Source organism: Convolutriloba macropyga, chromosome 7 (genome assembly GCF_964194025.1).
Source record: "Convolutriloba macropyga chromosome 7, txConMacr16.3, whole genome shotgun sequence".
Taxonomy (NCBI): domain Eukaryota; kingdom Metazoa; phylum Xenacoelomorpha; order Acoela; family Convolutidae; genus Convolutriloba; species Convolutriloba macropyga.
In genome coordinates, this window is record NC_134474.1 from 65418243 (window position 1) to 65440187 (window position 21945).

Below are 21945 nucleotides of genomic sequence, written 5' to 3' on the forward strand. Positions count from 1 at the left end.
TTACTGGAGAAACTCGAGTACATAAACGACCCACAGTGTTCTCTTGGCATTCTACGTAGTTGCCTGGGTGCACCAAAAATGGTGTACTCAATGCTCTGCAATACCATCAGAGGAAGCTACAAAAATTTTTGAGGAATTTGACTCGCTTCAAAGAACAACCTTTGAGAATATACTGGGAACAGTCTTGTCCAAATGAATCATGGCATCAAGCATGTTTGTCTATCAAAAGGACTGGAATTGGAATCCGACGAGCGTCTGATAAGATAATAGCAGCCTATATTGGTTCGATATCGCAGTCAGCTACTTTAGTAGAGCTTATAACTGGCCAAAGTCCGATAGCAGATCACACTTTTACCAAAATGATTGATGAAACAAATGCCTTGTCACTCTCTCTGCCTAAATCAGGAGCAGGGTTATCAGCAGCTGCCATACGGGCTCTTGGCCTCCATCCCTTGCCAAACGAGTTTCGTGCACCTGTGAAGTACAGACTTGGCACTCCCATATATGAAAAAGAAAGGAAGTGTCCCTATTGTAAAACAGGATCTTTGGATACACTCGGTGATCATGCTGTTGCATGTCATGAGCGGGGCGATATGATTTCGCTGTTGCATGTCATGAGCGGGGCGAAATTTTTTCCGCTTGCAGCGCTGCCAACCTGTCACCAATTTGCGAGCAGAAAAACCTTATACCAGAAACAAATTCTTGAACTTGAGATGTGTATTTACCTTGTGGGTCTGCTGGGCAACCGTCAGCTCTGGATATAACCATTACCTCCCAACTTCAGCCCAGTATTTTTTTCAAATGCGGCGAGGAGGTCTGGTTTTGCCCTGAGAGCTGCAGAAGACAGGAAGTTAGAGCAATATTCCCAACAATGTGCCAACATAGGTGTTCAATTTATTCCCATGGCTTTTGAATCATTTGGAGGACTCTCTGAATTGCTAAGAAAGACATTGAACCAAATAGCTCTGCTGACAGACAACAACTGCAAGCAAAAGAAGCCTCCTTAATGTCTCATGACTTTCGGTTGTGCGGGTTTCAGTATCCCATTTGCTAACCAAATAGTGTGGATTCCACTATCCTAGTTGAAAACCCGACTGTTTTACTATTCCAAATGAAAACGCGATTGATTAAGTTTATTTATTTATTCGTTTGTTTTATTTATTTGTTTTTATTCTTACCTGACCAAAGTATGGCGAATAGAAACATATATTTCATATCTGGAAAACTGAAATGAACTGCTGAAAATTGATTTGTTAAACTGGTGATCTGCTGTTTTATAAACCTAGTCATGGTAGCCAAGTTAAGTGTTAATTCAAATTTATTTTTGCTGCTCTTTTCAAAATTTTTTTTTGTTGATCAGCTTACATGATCTTGTTACAATTTCTGATTCCAAGAAGAGTTTCAAGAAAAAACGCTTAGAAAAAAAAGATCAACATCCATTTCCTGTCGTATCTTTTAATTTACGGACTTGTTGATCTTAAGAACCGTTAAGCAGAAGAAACGAGAACATCGCTTGCAATTCGCTTAAGAATATCATAAAAAGTGCTTCGAAGTTCACCAAAAGTTATGTGAAGTGCACTTTTGAGTATCACACAGATTAGAACTAAATTTTCAATCACAGCATTAAAATTAAAGCAGCGTCATATTCAATAACGCACAACGCTACAATGATCTATTAAGTTAGCCGAGTTCATGTCTACTGAACTCAAGTAACTTCGATAGAAAAAAATGAACAGACTTATGTAATTGTTTTGACTTCAAAAGTTTTTACTAGTTTTAGAGAGCAGTCAGTCATAAAACGCCAATACCGTATTGTCTTATTGTGGCCTCACAAATCACCTGACCACCGCATTAAGAGTATACAAAAAACTCATTTGATTCATTCTTTCGAAAATCAGAACTTGATAAGCAGCTCCTAAAACTTGCGCTGATTATTTTAGCATTAATTAAATCTTTCGTAGCTCAGAGTTAAAAGGTATGTATTTCTTTTCTCAGTCGACTTTTCATTGTATAATTTTACAGTTTTTTTTTTTAAAAAAGAATATTTTCTTTAAAAAAATGGAGAAGCAGTTTTTGAAATGTTATTTTTCTCGAAGCGAATAAACACAATTTCGACAATTAAGTAGCTAAAATTATATCAGTCAGACTAATAAACATCCAAAGAATAGCTGGCTCAAAAAATTTGCTGAAAAGTCAAGTGATTGTAAAATATAGCTATAACGTTATTCACAGGCAAAAGCAACTTTCGTGCAGAATTTTGCATGTAAATTAACCCGGAAATAATATGTACGGCTGATATAAATAAATACAAGTTTTCTCGTTCAAAATTGTCCAACCATCTTTCTCTGTTTCCTCAAATCAATTATCCATTGATTTTACCAGTCAGATAATCTAACTATTTTACGTCAAAATGTCAGCACAACTTTGCTTTTTTTCGTTAATAACAATGCTGTTTTCTTCTTTTACTTGACTGCTTGTCGAATAATAATAATAATAATAATAATAATAATAATAATAATAATAATAATAATAATAATAATAATAATAATAATAATAATAATAATAATAATAATAATAATAATAATAATAATAATAATAATAATAATAATAATAATAATAATAATAATAATAATAATGATATTAATAATAGTAATAATAATAATAATAATAATAATGATAATAATAATAATAATAATAATAACTTTGGTTCCTGCGTAATCAGAGCGGAACAGCATTAGGCGACTTCGGCCTGTGCTCAGCTGCCCTTTTTCTTATTACCTTCACAATTCAGACTGTTCTTTTCATGAGCAGCTTTGCTCTTTTTTGGTGACCATGGCCACTTTTTTTGCATCTGAAATTTTCACGTGGTCATCATTGCAGCCAATATTTGTCCGGCTATGGTCATCCTGAAGCTATGAATGATATTTTCCATCGTTTGGCTAATTAAGATTGCTACACTTTTTTTTCAATTTACTCTACAATTCTCTATTTTCCATTCCAAACTAAAGCGCAAAAATTTGGCTTTTCGGCTTCATGTGACCTAACAAAAACCTTAGCTTTAGCTTAACTCACCTTACTACGGTTAAGATAAACTGACCCTAACTTATCTTCATTTTACATTGATTATATTTGATCTTTTCCTTTGCTTACACTTAGGCTCAAATGTTTAAAATTGAAAATAGAATAGAGAAAACAGACCAAATTTATATGAATTTGAGCGATATTGAAATTGAAAAATTTGTATAAATAAACATTTTGGTGTACAAATTGCCAACTTAGGAACCAAAAAATGTAATTTTCTCAATTTCTATTGTATAAAAGCTGTAAATGCAGGGTGTGTAGCCACGTTACACATGAATAACAGACCTTTACGCGAGGAGTATCAAAAAGAATTCTAAAATTGATACTGACGTTTTTTTTAGGAAGTGGGGAGTTAAGATTGAATAAAGAATATATTATATATATATATATATATATATATATATATATATATATATATATATATATATTAAGAAGCTATAGACGATGTCATATTTTTTTTGGGAATTTTGACCAAATTTGCTCAATTTTGTAATCGGAGTCCACTTCAAATAATAATAAATAGGTTCGTAAATGGCCTTATTTTCACCGGTTATATTTATAGGCTCTAGTTCTTTCAACCCTAATTGACTTACCTCCCACCCATATTTTCACACCAAATTTTTGTCCTTGTATCACATCGCAACTAAATTTTTGACCTGAGAACCCTCCCTCTCAAACCCTGCAAATCTTGAATTTTGATTTTTTTAATCTCTAATCACTTTACCCTAACCTTAGATATTCCTTTAATTTCACTGTTAATTATACCAAATACATAATTAATTGAAATCGAGGCTTAATGATAGGGGATGGAAAACCCCGGACACAAAAATTGTGGTTCCTAATACTGTTTGTTATTTGTTTGCTTGTTTGTTTATTTTTATTTGTTCAGATTTCTCCACCCCAAAACTTGCCTCAAAATGCTCACACAACTAGCTTTCCTTGTGTGCTGTGTTGCGTATTTCAACGCCAACTATGTAGCCGATAGACGCTACAACCCCTACATAGCCGACAAAAGATACGACCCTTTCATGTTTTACAAGCGACAAAGGGTTGCCTACAAAATGGACAGTGAAGCAGGAGACGAGTGTAAAGAAGAGAAAGATTGTGACAAATACAAGAAACTCTATTGCAGTTGGGTAGTCGGGCAATGCGTGTTAGAGCCCACCATCCCAATACCAGAGGGATGCGATCAAAATGCACGATGTCCCTCGGGCCAATTCTGTGATTATTTCACGCGTAAATGTTCGTGAAAAGCCCAAAATCAACAACCAATCACTGGATGAACGAATACTAGATTGTATCGATGTCTAATAGTTAGAAGTAGTCTGCAAAAACTTGAATAAACGTTTCTTTTTTAATGGCCCTTCCTCTTCCTTCTCTACCACCTGAGCACTCCCCAGCTCCCTCCTCCCCCTTTCCCCTCACAACATGGTTTTTTTTCTCTTAGAGGCATGGGAAAAACTATAGTGCGTGTTTTGCTCTGATAATGGTCAGAAAATCCTAGACAATAGACAAGATCTTTACAATTGGTATATGTCGCAACAAAAATGTTATAATATTTATTATAGATGGCCAAATAGTACGAGTAAATGGTTTGAAGAGCAAAAAAAGCAATTCTACAGTTTAATAGTGAAAAAAGTTATTGAGATGATTTTATTTGTAACTCTGTGTAATAAACTTCGTTAATGAATGTAATTAACTATGGCAAACTTTGAGAGAATAAAAGCTTTTTTATTTTGTTTTCCACCAAAAATGATCCAATTCGTTTTATTTTATTTTTAGATTACATGATCAAAACTAAACACCAATATCAAAAATCTCATTCAATGTTAAATTCAACGTTACTTTCTAAAACATAGAAGAGCCTCAAACATTTGACGCTAGAGCAGTGATAAAAACTTTTGGATTTTTTCATTTGTGCCCCCAGCATGGTGGGGTGAATAATATTTGCATCCCCAGATGCACGTGCCGTGTTTTTATATAATGTTTTTTCATCCAAAGACAAGTGCTCTGTACCGGGGGGGGGGGTGCATAACGTACTGCGGGGTCAAAAACGGAAAAGGTCCAAACTTTCTGTCATGATCCGACTTCATAAGATCTAATAAAAATTATACTAATTTTTTCGCCATAGAAAAATCAAAGCCACTCTTTTCAAATAATGACGCACCTTTCATACGACTGTGTGCCTACAACAGTTTTCAGGCACAGTACAATGTTTTCACAGTATATAAGTTGCACTAAACGTCCTCTAAACGATTTCAATATTTAAAAAAGAAATGTCTGAGAAATTCGCATAACAATCTCTGAACATCTCTCAACTGTTGGTGCGAAAACGAACAAAAATTTGATACAGTAATTCGCTTTTGTTCGCGAAACAAACTTCCAGATAATTTTGAGAAGAAATTTAATGGTACTAAAGCAGCGCTGATTTTCTAAGTTGCCTTTCCTAACTTATATTCTTTCGCAACTGCTAATAGACAAACACAAAAACATTGGTTCTATTACATTTTTTTTTCTGAAAAGAAATAGCTTTTAATTTTCTGTGATCTAAAGCAAAACAATTGGTGCGTTTTCAACTAATTTTGGTTATGTTCAGTACATTGAGCAAGCAAACCAAAAATCCTATACCTTGCAAACCCAGTCTATTTCCAAAATTATTGGACACCGAAGAGTTACCGCAAGCAGTATCGCACTAAACTAAAGACGTTGTATCTTTACCAGGTGAGCTTGCAATCTGCAACCAATACTAGCAGATGACATTTTGGTGGTCTTGCTGATTGCCCACTAGAATGTTCAAAAAGACAAGCTCCAGCATTAGAATTAAAGTTGTTGTTGGTTGGAGAGGCTTTCTACTGATAAACCGTCTCAGCTCAAAGAAGAACTGTGTTATGTGAGCTGTTGCAACCATCTATTCAGAACCTCCGGGGATTTGGCCATTGGAGAAACATATGTTTTCCCTCAAACATGAGAAGCACAATTTTGCTTCAGTTAATACTTTTGCTTGTTGCGTGGGAGTTTTCCCTCAAACACTGGACAATTTCAGAGGCAATGATTCCCATTACAGACACGGCAATGAGCCAAGATGGATGTTGTTTCGGTTGAAGTTAGTGTATGTTTGAACTTTTCACTTCGTGTTGACAGCGAATGTCTTTGAGGCGACTCCATTCTTGATAACTGAGTTGGTGTTGTTTTCAGTTTTTGCATTTGCGGAATTGTGTTCCATTAAGTCACGTGCTTCGGCCTTCCCCTTCAACCAAGCATTGAATTTCATATTGTGAGAGGCAAACGTTGTATAATCGTGGGCCGCTCTTTAGGTTAGAGTCACATGAGAGTGACCTGCAGACCCCGACATGACTTGAAAAAGTGGAAGAACAGTTAATGATTTTACCACTATTATGCATATACAGAGGTAGGAAACAGCTGCTGAGTTTGTCTGAATGCGCACTGAAAACGGCTTGTGGCTGCAAAAAATATTTATTCCAAAGTCTTAAGTGTGTCCTTTTACATGAGGTCACAGTATGCAAACTCAGCAATGGCAGTTTTTGTATTCCCTGTGACACGAAGAGGTTCAATATACGACACGTTGATCTCATCCGTCAGCGATTGCGCAGCAATGGTTTCTTCTTGCCCTGCTACTGTTTCCATTCCGACAGGGGATCATTATTTCTGCTGGTTATTGCTACTCTTTAATCTTGAAATCTTTAATAATATTGACCATTTCCGGTGAGGGGACAGGCGTAATAATGTGCAATGGGCCGCTCCAACAGAAGAGAACATATTTTGTCTGTCCGTATATCGGAGGCATTTTTGCTGTGTGAGCCGATTGCAGCCTTAAATATCGATTGCAGCCTTAAACAGAATTAACAGAGGCTTAACTTCTCTGAGATGAGTACTCGTATGCAGGGAGTGAACGGTCTATAGCCTTGGGGGAAGCACAAAGGTTACGACTACACTTAATTTTGTTTACGTTCTTTGTATATTGCAAGGAAAGCAAAAATCTATAACTTGCAAACCCAGTCTATAAGCGAGATTACTGGACAGCCAAGGGTTGCCGCAAGCAGTATCGCACAAAACTATAGACGTGGTATCTTTACCATGTGAGTTGGAGTTCTGCAACTCAGTCTATTCTGCACAACTATTATGTCCGTCAATCAGTCTATCCTGCACGTCGTTTCTGCACTTGCCCGGATTCGGCCATTGCCGGAACATATGTTTTTCCTCCAAACATGATAAGCACAACTTTGCTCAGTTACTGCCTTTGTTTATTCCGTAAAACTTTTTTCCCTAAAAACAGGACACTCCCGTAGACGACGATTGCCCTTACAGACACTGCAATAAGCGAAGATGGATGTGGTTATTGCATCCTTATATTAACTTATGAGTGCATCCTCGATGTGTGTTGACAGCGAATTTCCTTGTGGCAAATTCAATCTTGATAACGGAGTTGGTGTTGTCCTCAGTTTTTGCATTTGTGGAATTGTGTTCCGTTAAGTCATGTGCTTCGGTCTTCCCCTTCAACCAACCATTGAATTTTAAATTGTGAGAGGCAAATTTGTATATTCGTGGCCCGCTCTTTAGATTAGAATCACTTGAAGGTAACCTGAAGACACAGACACGACAAGAAATATTAGCCGAACAGTTAATGATGTTACCACTATTATGCATCTACAGCTGTAGGAAACAGCTGCTGAGTGTGTCTAAATGAGCGCTGACAACGGCTTTTGGCTTACCAAAGTATTTGTTCCAAGGTCTTAAGTGCATCTTTTTACATGAGATCACAGTATGCAAACTCAGCAATGGCAGTTTTTGTTCTCCCTGTGACAAGAGTTTCGATATGCGACACGTTGATCTCATCCGTCAGCGATTGCGCAGCAATGGTTTGTCATTGTCCTGCTACTGTTTCCATTCCGGCAGGGGATCATTATTTCTGCTGGTTATTGCTACTCTTTAATCTTGAAATCTTTAATATTATTGATCATTTCCGGTGAGGGGACAGGCGTAATAATGTGCAATGGGCCGCTCCAACAGAAGAGAACATATTTTGTCTGTCCGTATATCGGAGGCATTTTTGCTGTGTGAGCCGATTGCAGCCTTAAATATCGATTGCAGCCTTAAACAGAATTAACAGAGGCTTAACTTCTCTGAGATGAGTACTCGTATGCAGGGAGTGAACGGTCTATAGCCTTGGGGGAAGCACAAAGGTTACGACTACACTTAATTTTGTTTACGTTCTTTGTATATTGCAAGGAAAGCAAAAATCTATAACTTGCAAACCCAGTCTATAAGCGAGATTATTGGACACCCAAGAGTTAACGCAAGCAGTATCGCACAAAACTAAAGACGTGGTATCTTTAGCAGTTGAATTTACAATCTGCAATTCAGTCACCAGAAGAGAATCTTTCACAATACTTACAGATAGCATTTTGGTGGTTTTGCTGATTGCCAACTAGAAGGTTCAAAGTGACATGCGCTGCATTAAAATTAATATTGTTGATGTTTGAAGAAGATTTCGAAGGATCAAAAGTCTCAGCTCATTGAAAAACTGTGTTATGTGAGCTTTTTAACTTTCTATTCTGCACCTCCGGGATGTTATGTGTCCTATGTGACATGAACTAAAAAGTAAGCTTTATAAAATCCAAGACATCTCAAAATCTTCACTCGAATAAGTCAAAAAATGACATACATTGAGAAGGGTGAAATTAATTAGTTGATTAACGTTTCAAACAATCAATTCGAGAGCGGAACTTTGTTAACAAGCAATTCGAGAGCGCAACCAGTCATCAGAAAACAAAGATGGCCAAGTAATAAAAAGTATTTTTCAGAAAGCTGAACTCGTTGTGTTGACATAATATTGGATAATGCACTAACTCGACAAGTGTCTTACTATTTTGTTGAATTATAGCATTACACCGCAGAGGTATACCCAAATTGTCACGGGCAGATATGCCCGATGCGTGTATCTCGTGTTCGTTTTTACTATGTTAATACATTAAAAATGGAACAATATTGCAGAAAATAGCTATTTTTAGCAGAAACCAGCAAAATGGAAGGAAATTAGCAACCCGTGGTCGCAAAAGTATCCTATTCCTAGCCGCAAAATACAAGTACACACTTTATAACCTATTTTTTGCTCCGCTTGCATCACGCATCTGCTTCATTTATGTATCAATTTTTCGCCCGCAATGTAGCTCGATTTCGCATATAATCCGCAATTAAGCCTAATTTAATTACTATTTAATTAATTAAGCCTAACTTATTACTACTAGTATAATTGATTACTCTTTATTACTACTTTTTCACTACTTATAGTACTTTATTATTACTTATTACTGCTTATTAGTACTTTTTATTACTATTTATTAAAATCGGCCAGTCCCACATTGATATACAAAACCTTTGATGTGCCAGTGAGTTTTCTGAAAAAAATCAGTTTTTGTGGTTACATTTATTTAAATCACTTTAAAGCTATGAAGGCTTCAATTAAATCTATTAAAGTGCTTTTTACAAAGTATTAAATTACTTTGCATGCTCAAACAGCGCGCGTTTAATTAGGCTCAATAGCGGATTAGAGATACTTTTAATGCGAAAAATAGATACCTAAAATGAGCGGAAACGTGCTACAAGCTTGTAGCCTACTTTTCGATCCAAATGTTTTTTTATTTCGCAAAATTGGTGGAACCCCTTTTGCGAAATGTAAGTTACAAAGGACGTCTCCTGATTTCGTTCATTGTATGTATCTAATTTTCGAGCCAATTTTACAGAGTCGAAAATTTTGGGGTATACCTGTGCGGTGTAATGAGGGTTTTCTCAAAAAAATTGAGAGTGAAAACTGTGAAATAAAAAGGGAAAATATCTGCGCTGTAGGACTGGATAGAGCAAAATTTTTTCACCGACCATATCGTCAAAAATTTGTGTCCGGTATGAACTTAGCAAATCTTTTACTAAGAAAACCAACCCAATCAATAAAGGACAAATTATAATTGCGTTTGCGTGACGCAACTTGCTTAAAAAAGCTCTGACCCACTTTTTTCGTTAGTTAATGCAATTTTCTCGAGCAACAACAAAAATTTTATAGTGATGAATTGAGAAAACAGGATCTTTTCCGCCAAACTGTCAGCTGCCTGTTTTTGGGCTTGCGACACAAAATATTTTGTTTTTCTTTCAAATCAACACAACTCTTGTTTAAAGTCAGGTAAACACCGGGGCACAGGAATTCCTGAATTAACACACTAAATTGTTCTCGTGTAAATAACACAAAAAATCGTGTATTGTCACTCGTTGTTTCTGGGGAAAAGTGACTCATGCGAAAATGCCCAGTTACAGGATAAATTGTGCATTTAACTCGCTCGGCCTTAATCCCATGGTTTTTTGCGTAATTCACACAATAAAATGTGTGAAATTGTGTAAAAAAAACGTTTTTTCGTGTATTAAATAAAATTTTTAGCATTAAAAACCACACGATTTTCTCATGTGAAAACACACAAAAAATCGGGTGAATTTCATTTTTGTTAAAAAAAAGTTTATTGAGTACTCAAATGAGAATTTCAGGTGGAATAATGCGAGAAATTGGAATTTTTACAAGAAAAATCGTTTTTTCACAATATTAATTGTGTGAAGCACTGGAAAACCCATGAATTTAAGGCCGAGAAAATCGTGTAAAAATGCACGATTTACCATGTAACTGTGCATTTTCTCGTGTGTCACTTCTTCCCCCAAAAAACCGTGTGTTGTGGCAGTACAATATTTTTTGGACATTCACACACATTTTTGTGTGCTTTTTTATTTTAACATGGACGGCAAAAGCCTAATTTTGGTACCCTACCGGAGTGCAGATAATAAACTGATGTATAAATAAACTAAATAAAATAAAATAATAGAGCGATAAAAGTTTGTGTGAAAAATTTTCACTGAGCGAGCAAAACCTTTTGATCGCGTGCGGTTTTTTAGAGCCGTTTGTAGCATTAATTCCAACGCTTACAGTAGTTTGACTCAATTATCTCAACCGGTGCGTTTGGAATTATTTGGAATTATTTTGGAATTAATTTGGAATTATTTGGAATTAATTAGTGCGTTTGGAATTATTTTTGACAATATGAAGCGAATTTTAAACTTTTGGTGTCAATTTTGTACTTTTAATTTTACCTTTTTGCTTTGTTTCATGCTTTCTCATCTATTTTCTTACTCTTGTTCAACTTTTGATATCATTTGAGGAGATTAGGTTTTTGATTAAATTGAGTTATTTTAGCTTTTTTTTAATTGCCTCTCAAATTGATTGATATTAATTCTGAGTTGCTTTTGCTAAGGAAAATTTAACAAAAAAGAGCAAAATGGTTATTTTTTTGTGCCGTTTTGTAATGGTTCTCCTGCTGTTTTTATTCTTGTTTAGTAGCAATTGGATAGCTGTTGCTACTATGAAGTGACATTTGAAAGCTAGACGTGACATTTTTATTGAAATAAGAAAAACAGTTTTCCAATCTTTTTCACGTTTTTTCTTTGATTTTTTTTAACTGAATGTTTAGTATTTCTCTGCCAAGTATTAGTGACTGACTGTTCCAGCAAGAGGCGTAATTAAACTTTTCTCCGAATAACGATTGGCAGTTTGCATTTTTTGTTTGCAGAGAATTTTGTTTGAATTTTCTTAAGTAATTTTTTTTTCATTTGCTCTCTGCCGCCAAACTTCCATTTTTACGCCTTTTCTCTATAAACAAGTTCAGTTCCATCTTTTGTCTATTGATACTAGTTTGTTACAAATTTACTGTTTTCTTCTTTTACAAAGTCTTTTGCCAACCGTTCTTTTCGGGTCGCAACTTAAAGAAGCAACTTATCATATTTTTTTCCGTTTCTTGTCAGATAATTTCCTGTTAGTGCATCAAAATGTTAAATATAATCAACGAGAAGGTTCATCGGGTCAGCGTGGAAGCGCATTTTTCTACGTCGAGTCGTTTCCAGAGTTCACACATCTTCATGATTTCAGAAGTCAAATTGAAATGATGGTTTTGATTGCTCCAAAACAGGAAGTGGAAAAAAAGCGAGTGATTATGTGGTGTAAGTTTTTTTCTAATTTTTAAGTTAGAAAACGTTATTTGAACCCAATTGTGCATTTCCGATACTGGTTTTTGTCACATGCGGCATTTTTACTCTGATTTTTAGTGTTTTTTTTTTAAATTTTTAATCATTTTTTTCTAAATGGTTTGCTAAATCCGGTCATAGTCCATTGTATGTTAAATTTTTCGTTTAGTCAGTGAAATTTGTTGAATAGTAGGTCAAGACTTGTCATGCTGGGTTTTTTTAGTTCGTCGTCTAATGCTCTTTTTTCATTTTACATATGTTCACATAGCAAAGCTGAAAAACTCAAACTTTTTCAACGACTTTTTCTTCTCACTAACGGTTCTTGCGTGATGTTATTTCCTACTCCCTGTAGCAAACAGTTTAGGTTATTTGCGTGATAAGGTTTTGATCATAGGTGACTTTGATCATACGTGACTTTTGCTCTTTAAAAATTAAGTTTCATTTGATTAATTTAAGATCAAAGGAACTCATGGGTGGGATAAAGGTCATATCAAAACGGCTTTTGTGGAATGAATTTTAGCAGGCTTAATTATTTTTTCGTTAAATGTTTTACATAGCTTTTTGGGCGACGTCATTTCTGTCCCGCTCTATGATAAGACACGCAAGTTTATATCTTTCGCAGCTATTCCGGCAATCTACTGAATATGTTCTCACAGTTCCTGCAATATATTTGTGAATCTATAATTATAATAGGAAATTAATTGACATAGCTTAGAGGCACATACTCTATACACTCGGAAAACTTCTCCGAAACATTTCTTAACTTTCTGAACGCGGGTTGAAGAATGCAATAAAGAACCCAGAGATCTCAGGTAAACACTATTTTGACTGAAGAAAAATTGCTCCTAAACTCCTCACAGGCAAAAGTGTGTTTGTTTACGTTGACAGCAAAAGATGTCCAGTCTGGGATGGTTCTGTTTGAAACGTGCAACTCTACTAAAAGTTTTTTTTTAATTCGTGAAGGTATTTCCTGAGTGCGTCACGGGGTGGTACTCTGCAGTACAGATGCAAATACTTCAATGAGGACAACTTGGAAAATGATAGGAAATGCTGCCAATCCTGGCAATGGTGGCATTAACTTATGCACAATAAGACTTTAAACAGACGCCTTCATTCAAAAAAAGGAAGCAGATGATAACCCAACATTGAATAAAAGCGCCGTTACAATAATCAAATAAGTCCACATTAATAATTCCTCGCAAGTTGTGTCTCGCAAGTCCTCGCATTGTGTTTCATTAAATGAACTCAACGACTATAATTGGGATAATTGGGTATAGCTGATGGTTTTAATGACTTTCAAATATTTTTTCTTTCCAAAAAAATCGAAAGTTTTATTGAACTTTTCACTTTTGTTCTGGTTTTTGTAACATTTCGAACTTTGCAATTTCGTATTCTTTTCGTAATTTAGCCTCATTAATTAGAGATCTCGTTAGTTTTTTGTTGAACCAATTAAAAAAAGTCTTTGTTCGTTAAACGTTTTGACTGGTGTCTTCAAGTCTTAGTCAAATTGTTTTAGAAAAATTTTGTGTGTTTTAGATACTTTTCAACGTTTGCGGGTTTTTGTTGTCATTTTGAGATAGTCATTTAACTAAAAGACTTTATAATATTAATTGTAGACCAGACCGAAATGAGGATCCAATTTTCTCGAGGTTAATATCTTTTAAATTTGATGGCTTCAACACTGTGGTTTCTTAAAGTTGTTTATGAAATTTTTGTAGATCTGCTTGAATTTATTGTTGTTTTATAGTCTTATGACTTAGTCTCAATAAGAGCAAGTACACTTACAATGTTCTACGCCAATGCAAGATAAACTGTCTATTCTTTTATTAGAAAGCTTATGTTTGTTGCCAATTAAAAAATCATTTGATTTTCAAAAAATACAATGAATTTTTGAGTTTTGCCAATCTTACATCTGTTAATTAGTAGCTTAGCTTCTCTATGGACAAGTCACATCCGTTGTCTAGTGAACTACAATTTGCTCTTCATAACTGTTGTATTTTCCTCAAATGGTATTTGTTCTTGGTATAACGAGTTTTAATAATTTGTTCGGGATTCTTGCATGTTTGCCCATTATTTTGTAGACTTTTGTTTTTTTCACAGTATCACAATAATCGCCGGTTCTGTTGCCATTTGAAAAAGAGCATTCAAAAAAAAGTTCTTAGTGAACAGTTTAATGTTTAATTGGCTGGGACGTCGTTTTTGTGTAAATTCTCAATTTCTCAATTTTGCCAGTATTTGTCGTTTTTTTCTTGTAGTAGTATGAAATATCCTGGATAATGAAGAGTCTCAATCACTTTCTATGGAAGTATAAATGAGTTTATCATTGATTTCAATTGATACATAATGTTTTTAATCAGGTTGACATTAATTTTTTCCAAAAAATGGCAACGTTTTTTTAAAATTTTCCTTTATTTTTCTTGTCGACTTGTTATCAAGTCGCATTGAGAAAAAGTACCATATTTTTTTTCTAATGAAGTACAGGTTTCATTTTTCCTCAGTATGGTTTTTGTCTGACGCCATTTTGATTGGGTAATTAGTTGTTTTAAAAAAAATAGACAACGAGTTTTGGTCGTAATTATTATTTGTAAATTTGATTTTGTTGCTTTCTTTTCTAGTAGTCACATTAATGACACGTCTCGTTGGCCCTCCTAGGTAAATTGTTTTTGTTCGATTATTGGTTTCTTCAATAACACAGTTTTTTCTGTCTCTTCCTCATTTGGTAGACAATTAAGTGAAAAATATAGATGAGCGGGGTCGGAACTTTATGTGCGAACGCACATTACCGAGCCTCCTTGTTTATAAATAACACTTTAATAAGTAACGTGTCAGTAATACCAGTGTAGTCCTCTACAAGTATTATCCTTTACACTCTAAAAATATGCAGGTAAAATTACCTGAAAATTCAGAAAAATTTACTTGAACTGTGCACGAGTTTTGGAGTTCCTGCAAAATACATCCACTGTACTTGAACGTACCTGCAATTTCATTTAAAATTGCTGAAATTTTATTTTTTAAAAATAGAAGATTTAGTAGCAGGTATTTTACCTGAAGGGTCTGAAGGTAAGCAGTTTTTAGCAAAATATTGCAGATGGGTTTCAGTTGTTCATGAACTTAAAACTGCACACTGTTCAGGTGAGTTTACCTATACATTATTTAGTGTCTACCATGCGTTTGAAGCAAAAATGCGCAGATTAGCTCAAAAGTAATAACATAGCCGGCAGATTGTCGGAAAATAGCCGCGATAGACGTTTGTGGCCTACCATGAATTGAAGCATCTAAAGAAACAAGATTGACAGATCGACCACCAGCTTTTTTTAATAGACCACTAAACTTTTTGTGTTAGATTCGGACTGCCATTTTTATGAATCACGATTTCTCTACAAGGAAGAAAACACTAGTGGAGCTTTTTCAATTTTCATATTCGAAATCAAAACTCAAGACTCTATTACTCAGGAATTATGGCATATAAGTTTGGCACTACTTAGATGCACACTATTGACCTTTAATTGGTAATTGTTCATAAAATTTAAAGTTCCATAAGTGAGTACAGAAGTCATTTTTTAGTGAGGTAAGTCACGCAATTGACTTAAAACAGAAACGACGCCACGAACACAAATTTTAACGGCAAAGCAGATGTCACTGAAATCACTGAAAAAGTCAATTCCAAGAAGTCAGGGTAAGACGAGACAAAAATCTGTTAGACGATTTAAAAAATAGGAGCGCAATAATAGCCGCCTGGAATTGCTGAGGCGACTATTAATAATCAAATTGGAAGGGGCGATTGATGCTAATGATAAAAAATTGTTATGTCCGCCGGTGATGATAATGATGGGTTAATTGTTTTGGTGAAGGAAACCGAAAGACAAGTCAAATAAAATTAGATCAATTGTTGGGAGCACCAATTTTAAAAACAGTATTTCAATTAAAATCTCACAAAATTTGCTGAATTTTTACCTTGCTTTTATAGCGGGAGTTAATAGATGTTTCTAACATTTTAGATGAATGTGAGTTTATTGTCTTGGTTTTAGCCAATTTGTTTTAATTTTATATTAAAACGATTCCATTTTTACGATAGAATGTTTTTCTTGGATAATTTTCAATGCATTTTGCCTTATCTTAGTTTATCATTTTGAAAAACGCAACCTTTTAAATTAAGATTTTCTAACTAGTTTTGAGGTCGATAAGAGTTATGTGAAAGATCAGCACAGTTCAGTTTGAGATTTTGAACGATCGTCAATATATCGGCCTTTTTGGAGTGCAATTATTTAGTAAAATGTCATAAGGGGCCGTATGATAGACCTCTCTACATAAATTTTTTTTTTACACTTACAACAGAGGTAACAAAAGTTCAATCTAACTTGAATACGACAAACCAGCATAAACATGATTATAATTTTATGCAGACAGTTCTAGATTAGAAAAAAGTTCGTTAGAAAGAAAAGGTTGAATAGTTGAAAAGTTGATTAGAAAGAAGTAAAACAGTTGAAAGCTTTTAAATAATATCTGATTGTATGTATATAACTGCGTATTATTATTTTTTGAACTAAAAAAGTATAAATTTGAACTGCTATGTCTGCTTGACACGCCATTAAGAGTTCAATCAGTATATCCTCTAAAATTGACAATTTGATGTACAACTTTTTTCAGTCCGGACCAAATTGACCTCAGTTTAATTTTTTCAGCGTCAGAATCAGCTTTAGCCTCACGTGACCTGTGTATATATCCCGACAGCACTCGAACTTTTCTCATTCTGTCAAAAATTGAAAAGTGAAACAGCTGCCGACAAATTTGAGTGTTGATTGAGTCGAGTTTAACAAAAATTTTGGTAATCTCCTATTCAACTTCAAGGTAAGATTCACCATTTTTTTCAAATTTGACATAAGTGTTCTTTCGAAGTGATCCAGAAAAGCAAAGTTTGAAAAAAAAACACCGATTAGTTCAGGAGGGTGCTCTTACTTACCAAGATATTATTGGTGCAATAGTAACCCTCGAATCTTTTTTTTACAAGACCGCACGTTTTCACTTTGTTCATTTTGGTTTTATAAGAAGTTTCGGATCTATTCTGTTTCACTCCCACCCCCCTCCCCCCCCCCCCCCAGCTTAGTGAGCATAAATATTTTATGACCCCCAGGCGCACGTTTTTTTTAACATAGTAACGTGCTATATAACAACATATAAGTAACTGGGGGGACATCAGAACACTGGGGGGAAACAGAATAGATCCAAAATTTAATTGAAATTAAATGGGCCCACCACAGTCATTGATAAATGACCTATCTCTAATAAAAAAATTGAACTTGAAGCCATCCACAAAGTATCTCTTCGTCAATTTCGAAAGCTGTCTACATTCAACTAATCAAAAACTGCCCATGATACCTTTGTTTTTTTTTGTATTCACTAATTTGAAAAACGTAGAGGTGAAAAAATTGACTCTAGACAATTTATCCTGATAGTATTTAGTACAGAAGTATTCAGAACTTTGCAATATCAACAGATAATTGACTCAACTAATTTAGATTTGAACGTATTGTTAGATAATTTTTCCAGTCCACATTTTTTAGCAGAAAATATATCAATAAGTTTGTGCAATGTTTAAAAATTCGTTTTATTATTTTGGTTTATTGAGCAATTACAAACGGTATCTCAAAATACTATTTCAAAATCAAATGTAAAATGTTTACTACTAAAACTTGTAGTAAGAAAGTCTTGATTTTCGCAAGGTATCAAGTTATTGGGTTTTGTTGGAGTCTCTGGGTTGTAAGCTTCATTTTTTGGCGGAAAATAATTGAAGTTTTGCCGGCGCAGTTCTTGAAAACCGAACCAATGCTTCTCCGTTTTTCTTGATTTGCTTGTTTAAAGATTTGTAATGTTGTCAGGGCAAACATTTTCAATGCACAAAATTTTTGGCTTGCAAAAGACAAACTGATGCACTGATGCATTCAATCAAACTTTTCTCTCAATTGAAGTTACAGAAAAAAGTATGTTTTTGGCAACAGTTTGTTTTTATTAAATTCTGAGCCGTATAATCAACTTTATAGTCCTATTGTGTACCCATGTCAAGTCATGCCAAATGAAAAGAACTTTGCAAACAATTAAATTCTTCCGTAAAAAAGCTACCCTTTTTGGTGTGTATGCAATTATGCTTGCAGAAGAAGGTATCTAGGTAGACCTTCTGTCATCTCATGGCTTTTATGATCCGAAGATCTCAAACGTAAACACTCGAAGACCGTTTTGCGTGATATAGGGAAAACTTAGGGAAAAGAAAGGGTGCTTCTATCTACATCGCACGTGTTGTTTAAGAGCAGAACGTTAAAAAAAATCTCAACAATTTACCTGAACGATATCAACGATAATTAAATCATCTTTTTCAGTTACATACCCAAAACCTGCCTCAAAATGCTGACGCAACTTGCAATCATAACAATCAGTGTTGTGTATCTCAACGCCGACTATATAGTCGATAGACGCTACGACCCCGACATAGTCGATAGACGCTACGACCCCGACATAGTCGATAGACGCTACGACCCCGAGATAGTCGACAGACGCTACAACCCCGAGATAGTCGACAGACGGTACGACCCGTTCATGTTTTACAAGAGACAAGGGATACGGTACAACATGAACAGCAAAGAAGGGGATGCCTGTGAGGAGCCGAAAGATTGTGACAAGTACAAACAACTCTACTGTAATTTTTTTAGAAAGTGCGACATTAGTAAGGATATTGAAATACCAACTGGATGTGACCAAAATGAGCGATGCCCTTCAGGCCAGCTGTGCGATGTATACAGGAAAAACTGCTTCACACCCACCGTACGTAGAGGTCAAGATTTCGAAAGTCGTCAAGTACTATTTTGATGCAATCTTTGAAGAGCAGCGTGTTCAAAAATGGCGATTAGAGTAAGAAATCTGGCGAAGGAAGAAAACTGAAGGAGAGTTTTATAATGAAACTAAACTACTTTATACTTTTAATAAGCCTGTTTCCTTCTCGTCATGCCTATCTCCATTGAAAAAACGTTTTTTTAAATCATAACGATGATAGTGGTCATTTCAGTTTAAACAGAAAAGATATCACAAGCAACTGGCAATTTGTAGATGCGAATGTATGATTGATGGTATTGTTATATATGTTTCGGGGAGGAGGAAACAGTTGAAATAGTTCTGCATATATATATAGAAAAAAAATTATTTGAATATTTTTTTTAGATGATTCAATTTTGGTAGTTTTTCACAAAAATTTAGAATGAATAATATATTAACTATAGCTTTGTATTACAAGTTTTTTAAAATGAGTATTACAAGTTTTTATTTAATTAATTTTGGAAAAAAATGTTTGACTGATAGCGAAGGAATCCAAAATGTCTTTTGCTTCCCAGGTTGAAGTTCCAGACGGAATCAAGTATGTTCAGACGAAAAGTGAACGCACGTGCATTCAAAACAAAAACAGTGTGGAAACATCGAAGACGCATGAAAGTCTGAACTTGATCGTGCGAAAGTCTGGACAAAAACGCACTATTTTTTTCAGTCTTGTTAAAATATCTAATATCAGATGACATGTAGCACGCCTACTCCAGAGAACCCACTCAAGTGGCAGCCGACAATGCTGAAAGCCAAAAATCAATTGAGTTCAAAAAATAGCAAAATGTCGAATGCGAAAGTCTTTTGTCTTGTACATAAAAATTTTACTTCTTTTGTTAGAAAGAGTAGTTGAAGTTGAAAAAAAAACAAATTTATGCCTTACAGCCATAGCATATGATAAATAGCTAAAGATAATTTATAGTGCTTTTTTAAGTTTAGGCAAAGTTTTTCAAATTTTACTAGCCAGTTAATACTGACCATTTTGAGGATGTACATGCGAAACGAATAAATTATGCTAATTTCAGTTTTCAAATTAAGTGTTATTACAGTTTGCCTGATGTGAACGAATGAAAGTCTGGACATGAACGAACGAAATCTTGTGGGGGCCCAAAAGTCTTATGAACGCACGAAAATCTCTGGAACGCACTAAGTTCTGGGCATGAATGAACGAAAATCTAGTGAAAGCGCGACATAAGATTTTACCGAGACGGTCTGGACATACTGGTTTCCATCTGGCACCTTGGTTTGGGTTAATCTAGAAGAAAACTGTCAAGAAATGCCAAAGTGTTGCAGACAGAAGTTTTGATTACAAAGTTATCTTTTATGACTAGCTTTGAAAAATGTAGTATTTGTCTATATTATGAGAAAATAAACCTTCTTTGGAAGCGAACTATCTAATCGTGAGAAGTGAATAGCAACTAAAAAACTTTTTCGGTTTTAACTAGTTCCGATGAGCTCCGTTGATTTTTACAGCAAGAGGAAATTGTTGACATTTTTTAATTTTTTTCGAAAATACAAAAGTTGACCATCCTTTAAAAAACCAAATTTTAAGTTGCTCTGCTGATTTATTAACCCCAAACTAATTCTTTGGGTATAAAGCATTATTACAAGATCCTTAAGTCAATTAAGGGATATACGCGCAAAATGGCGAACCTTTTCCTCTGTCAACTCTTTTCGTGGGACTTTGATTTATTGTACCTAATTTTTAGGCTGGTTTTATAAATATGATTTTGCTCACTTTGCCGAAAATTTGATTCACTAGAGTTGGTTCACTAATTTACTTTTGCTGTATCAAAATCTTTTTTACTTATTAAAAATATTAATTCTGTTTGATGGTTATATTATAAAAAAAAGATCAACTCCTAATAATGCCAAGCAGAGTGATTTGTTAAACTCCATTTCTAAAAATTACATCTCTGTGGGTAGCATTTGATGCCTTTTGTACAATTTGAATCAGAGAACTCCATTCCAAGTTAGGATTTGATGTTTTTTCAACAACAATCATGTATTTCGCAAAAATGCACTAGGTAAAACAAAAAGATTGCGTCCAGTTCTAACAAATTTGGCGCGGTAACATCAAAAATAGCTCATCTAGTTTTTGTGGTTGATTGCGGTTCTTTTTTTCTCTTATTACAACCTGTGGAAAATCCTTGTTTTCGTTTCCTGAATTTGACATTTGACGAAGAAAAAAAAATTAAAGAGAAATCCGTAAGTTCTTTATACAGAATTGTGAAGATTTCCTAAAAACAAAAGGACTATTTTCAAACAATGAAAGTCTATAAAGATCTGTCGATAGGTTATTTTTAAACAGGATAACTACTAAACTTTTAAGAAATTCAACAAATAAAAACAAGACCCTTGCAACTTTAGAAGTTTTTTAAGTGGCTCTATAACAAAACGAAATTGAATCTATTCAGGGGAATCCTCTGATATAATGGTTTTGACAACTTTGGCATTTTGCTTCCGTTAAAATTTATCGATTAATCGACCTGCACCAGTTTTGTTTCATTCTCTTTGTTGTCGTTTTGAAAAAGTCAATGAATACTTTCACAACAATAAAGTCCACAAATGCAAGCCGGTATAACAAGTTCAACTTTTACCTTTTTCAGAAACAAATATTTTTCTGTATAATCTCAGGATTTGATACGCAGCAACCTATCCAAACTAGCCAGAAAGATTATACAAAATATGCAGCGAAATCCATTTTTTTTATTTTATTGAACTTGCTAATAAGATTTACAAAAATTGCTTTTTGGCCACTGCTAGAGTCTAGAAAAACATCCTGGTGTATGAGATACCGTACAATAACGCAAAAACCTATAACTAAACCTAAAATTGTAAGGGAACTTCATTTCCATATTGGGATTTTCAACTCAATTAACCCAACAACCCAATTAACCCAAAGTTTTTTTTTGCACAGAAACAAATCTGATGATA

The 21945-nt window shown here is 34.6% G+C and overlaps 2 protein-coding genes across 2 annotated transcripts in view; both read left to right on the forward strand.

Annotated features, from left to right (window-relative positions):
* The window catches only part of LOC142342459 (small ribosomal subunit protein bS21m-like), a 215764-nt gene that overhangs the window by 84717 nt on the left and 109102 nt on the right, over positions 1-21945 (forward strand). The window lies entirely within an intron of this gene.
* LOC142342458 (uncharacterized) lies at positions 16689-19142 on the forward strand. The gene is made up of 2 exons (XM_075393795.1): positions 16689-16998; positions 18522-19142. Exon 2 carries the CDS (start codon positions 18547-18549, stop codon positions 19006-19008), a length of 462 nt encoding a protein of 153 aa, XP_075249910.1. The 5' UTR covers positions 16689-16998; positions 18522-18546; the 3' UTR covers positions 19009-19142.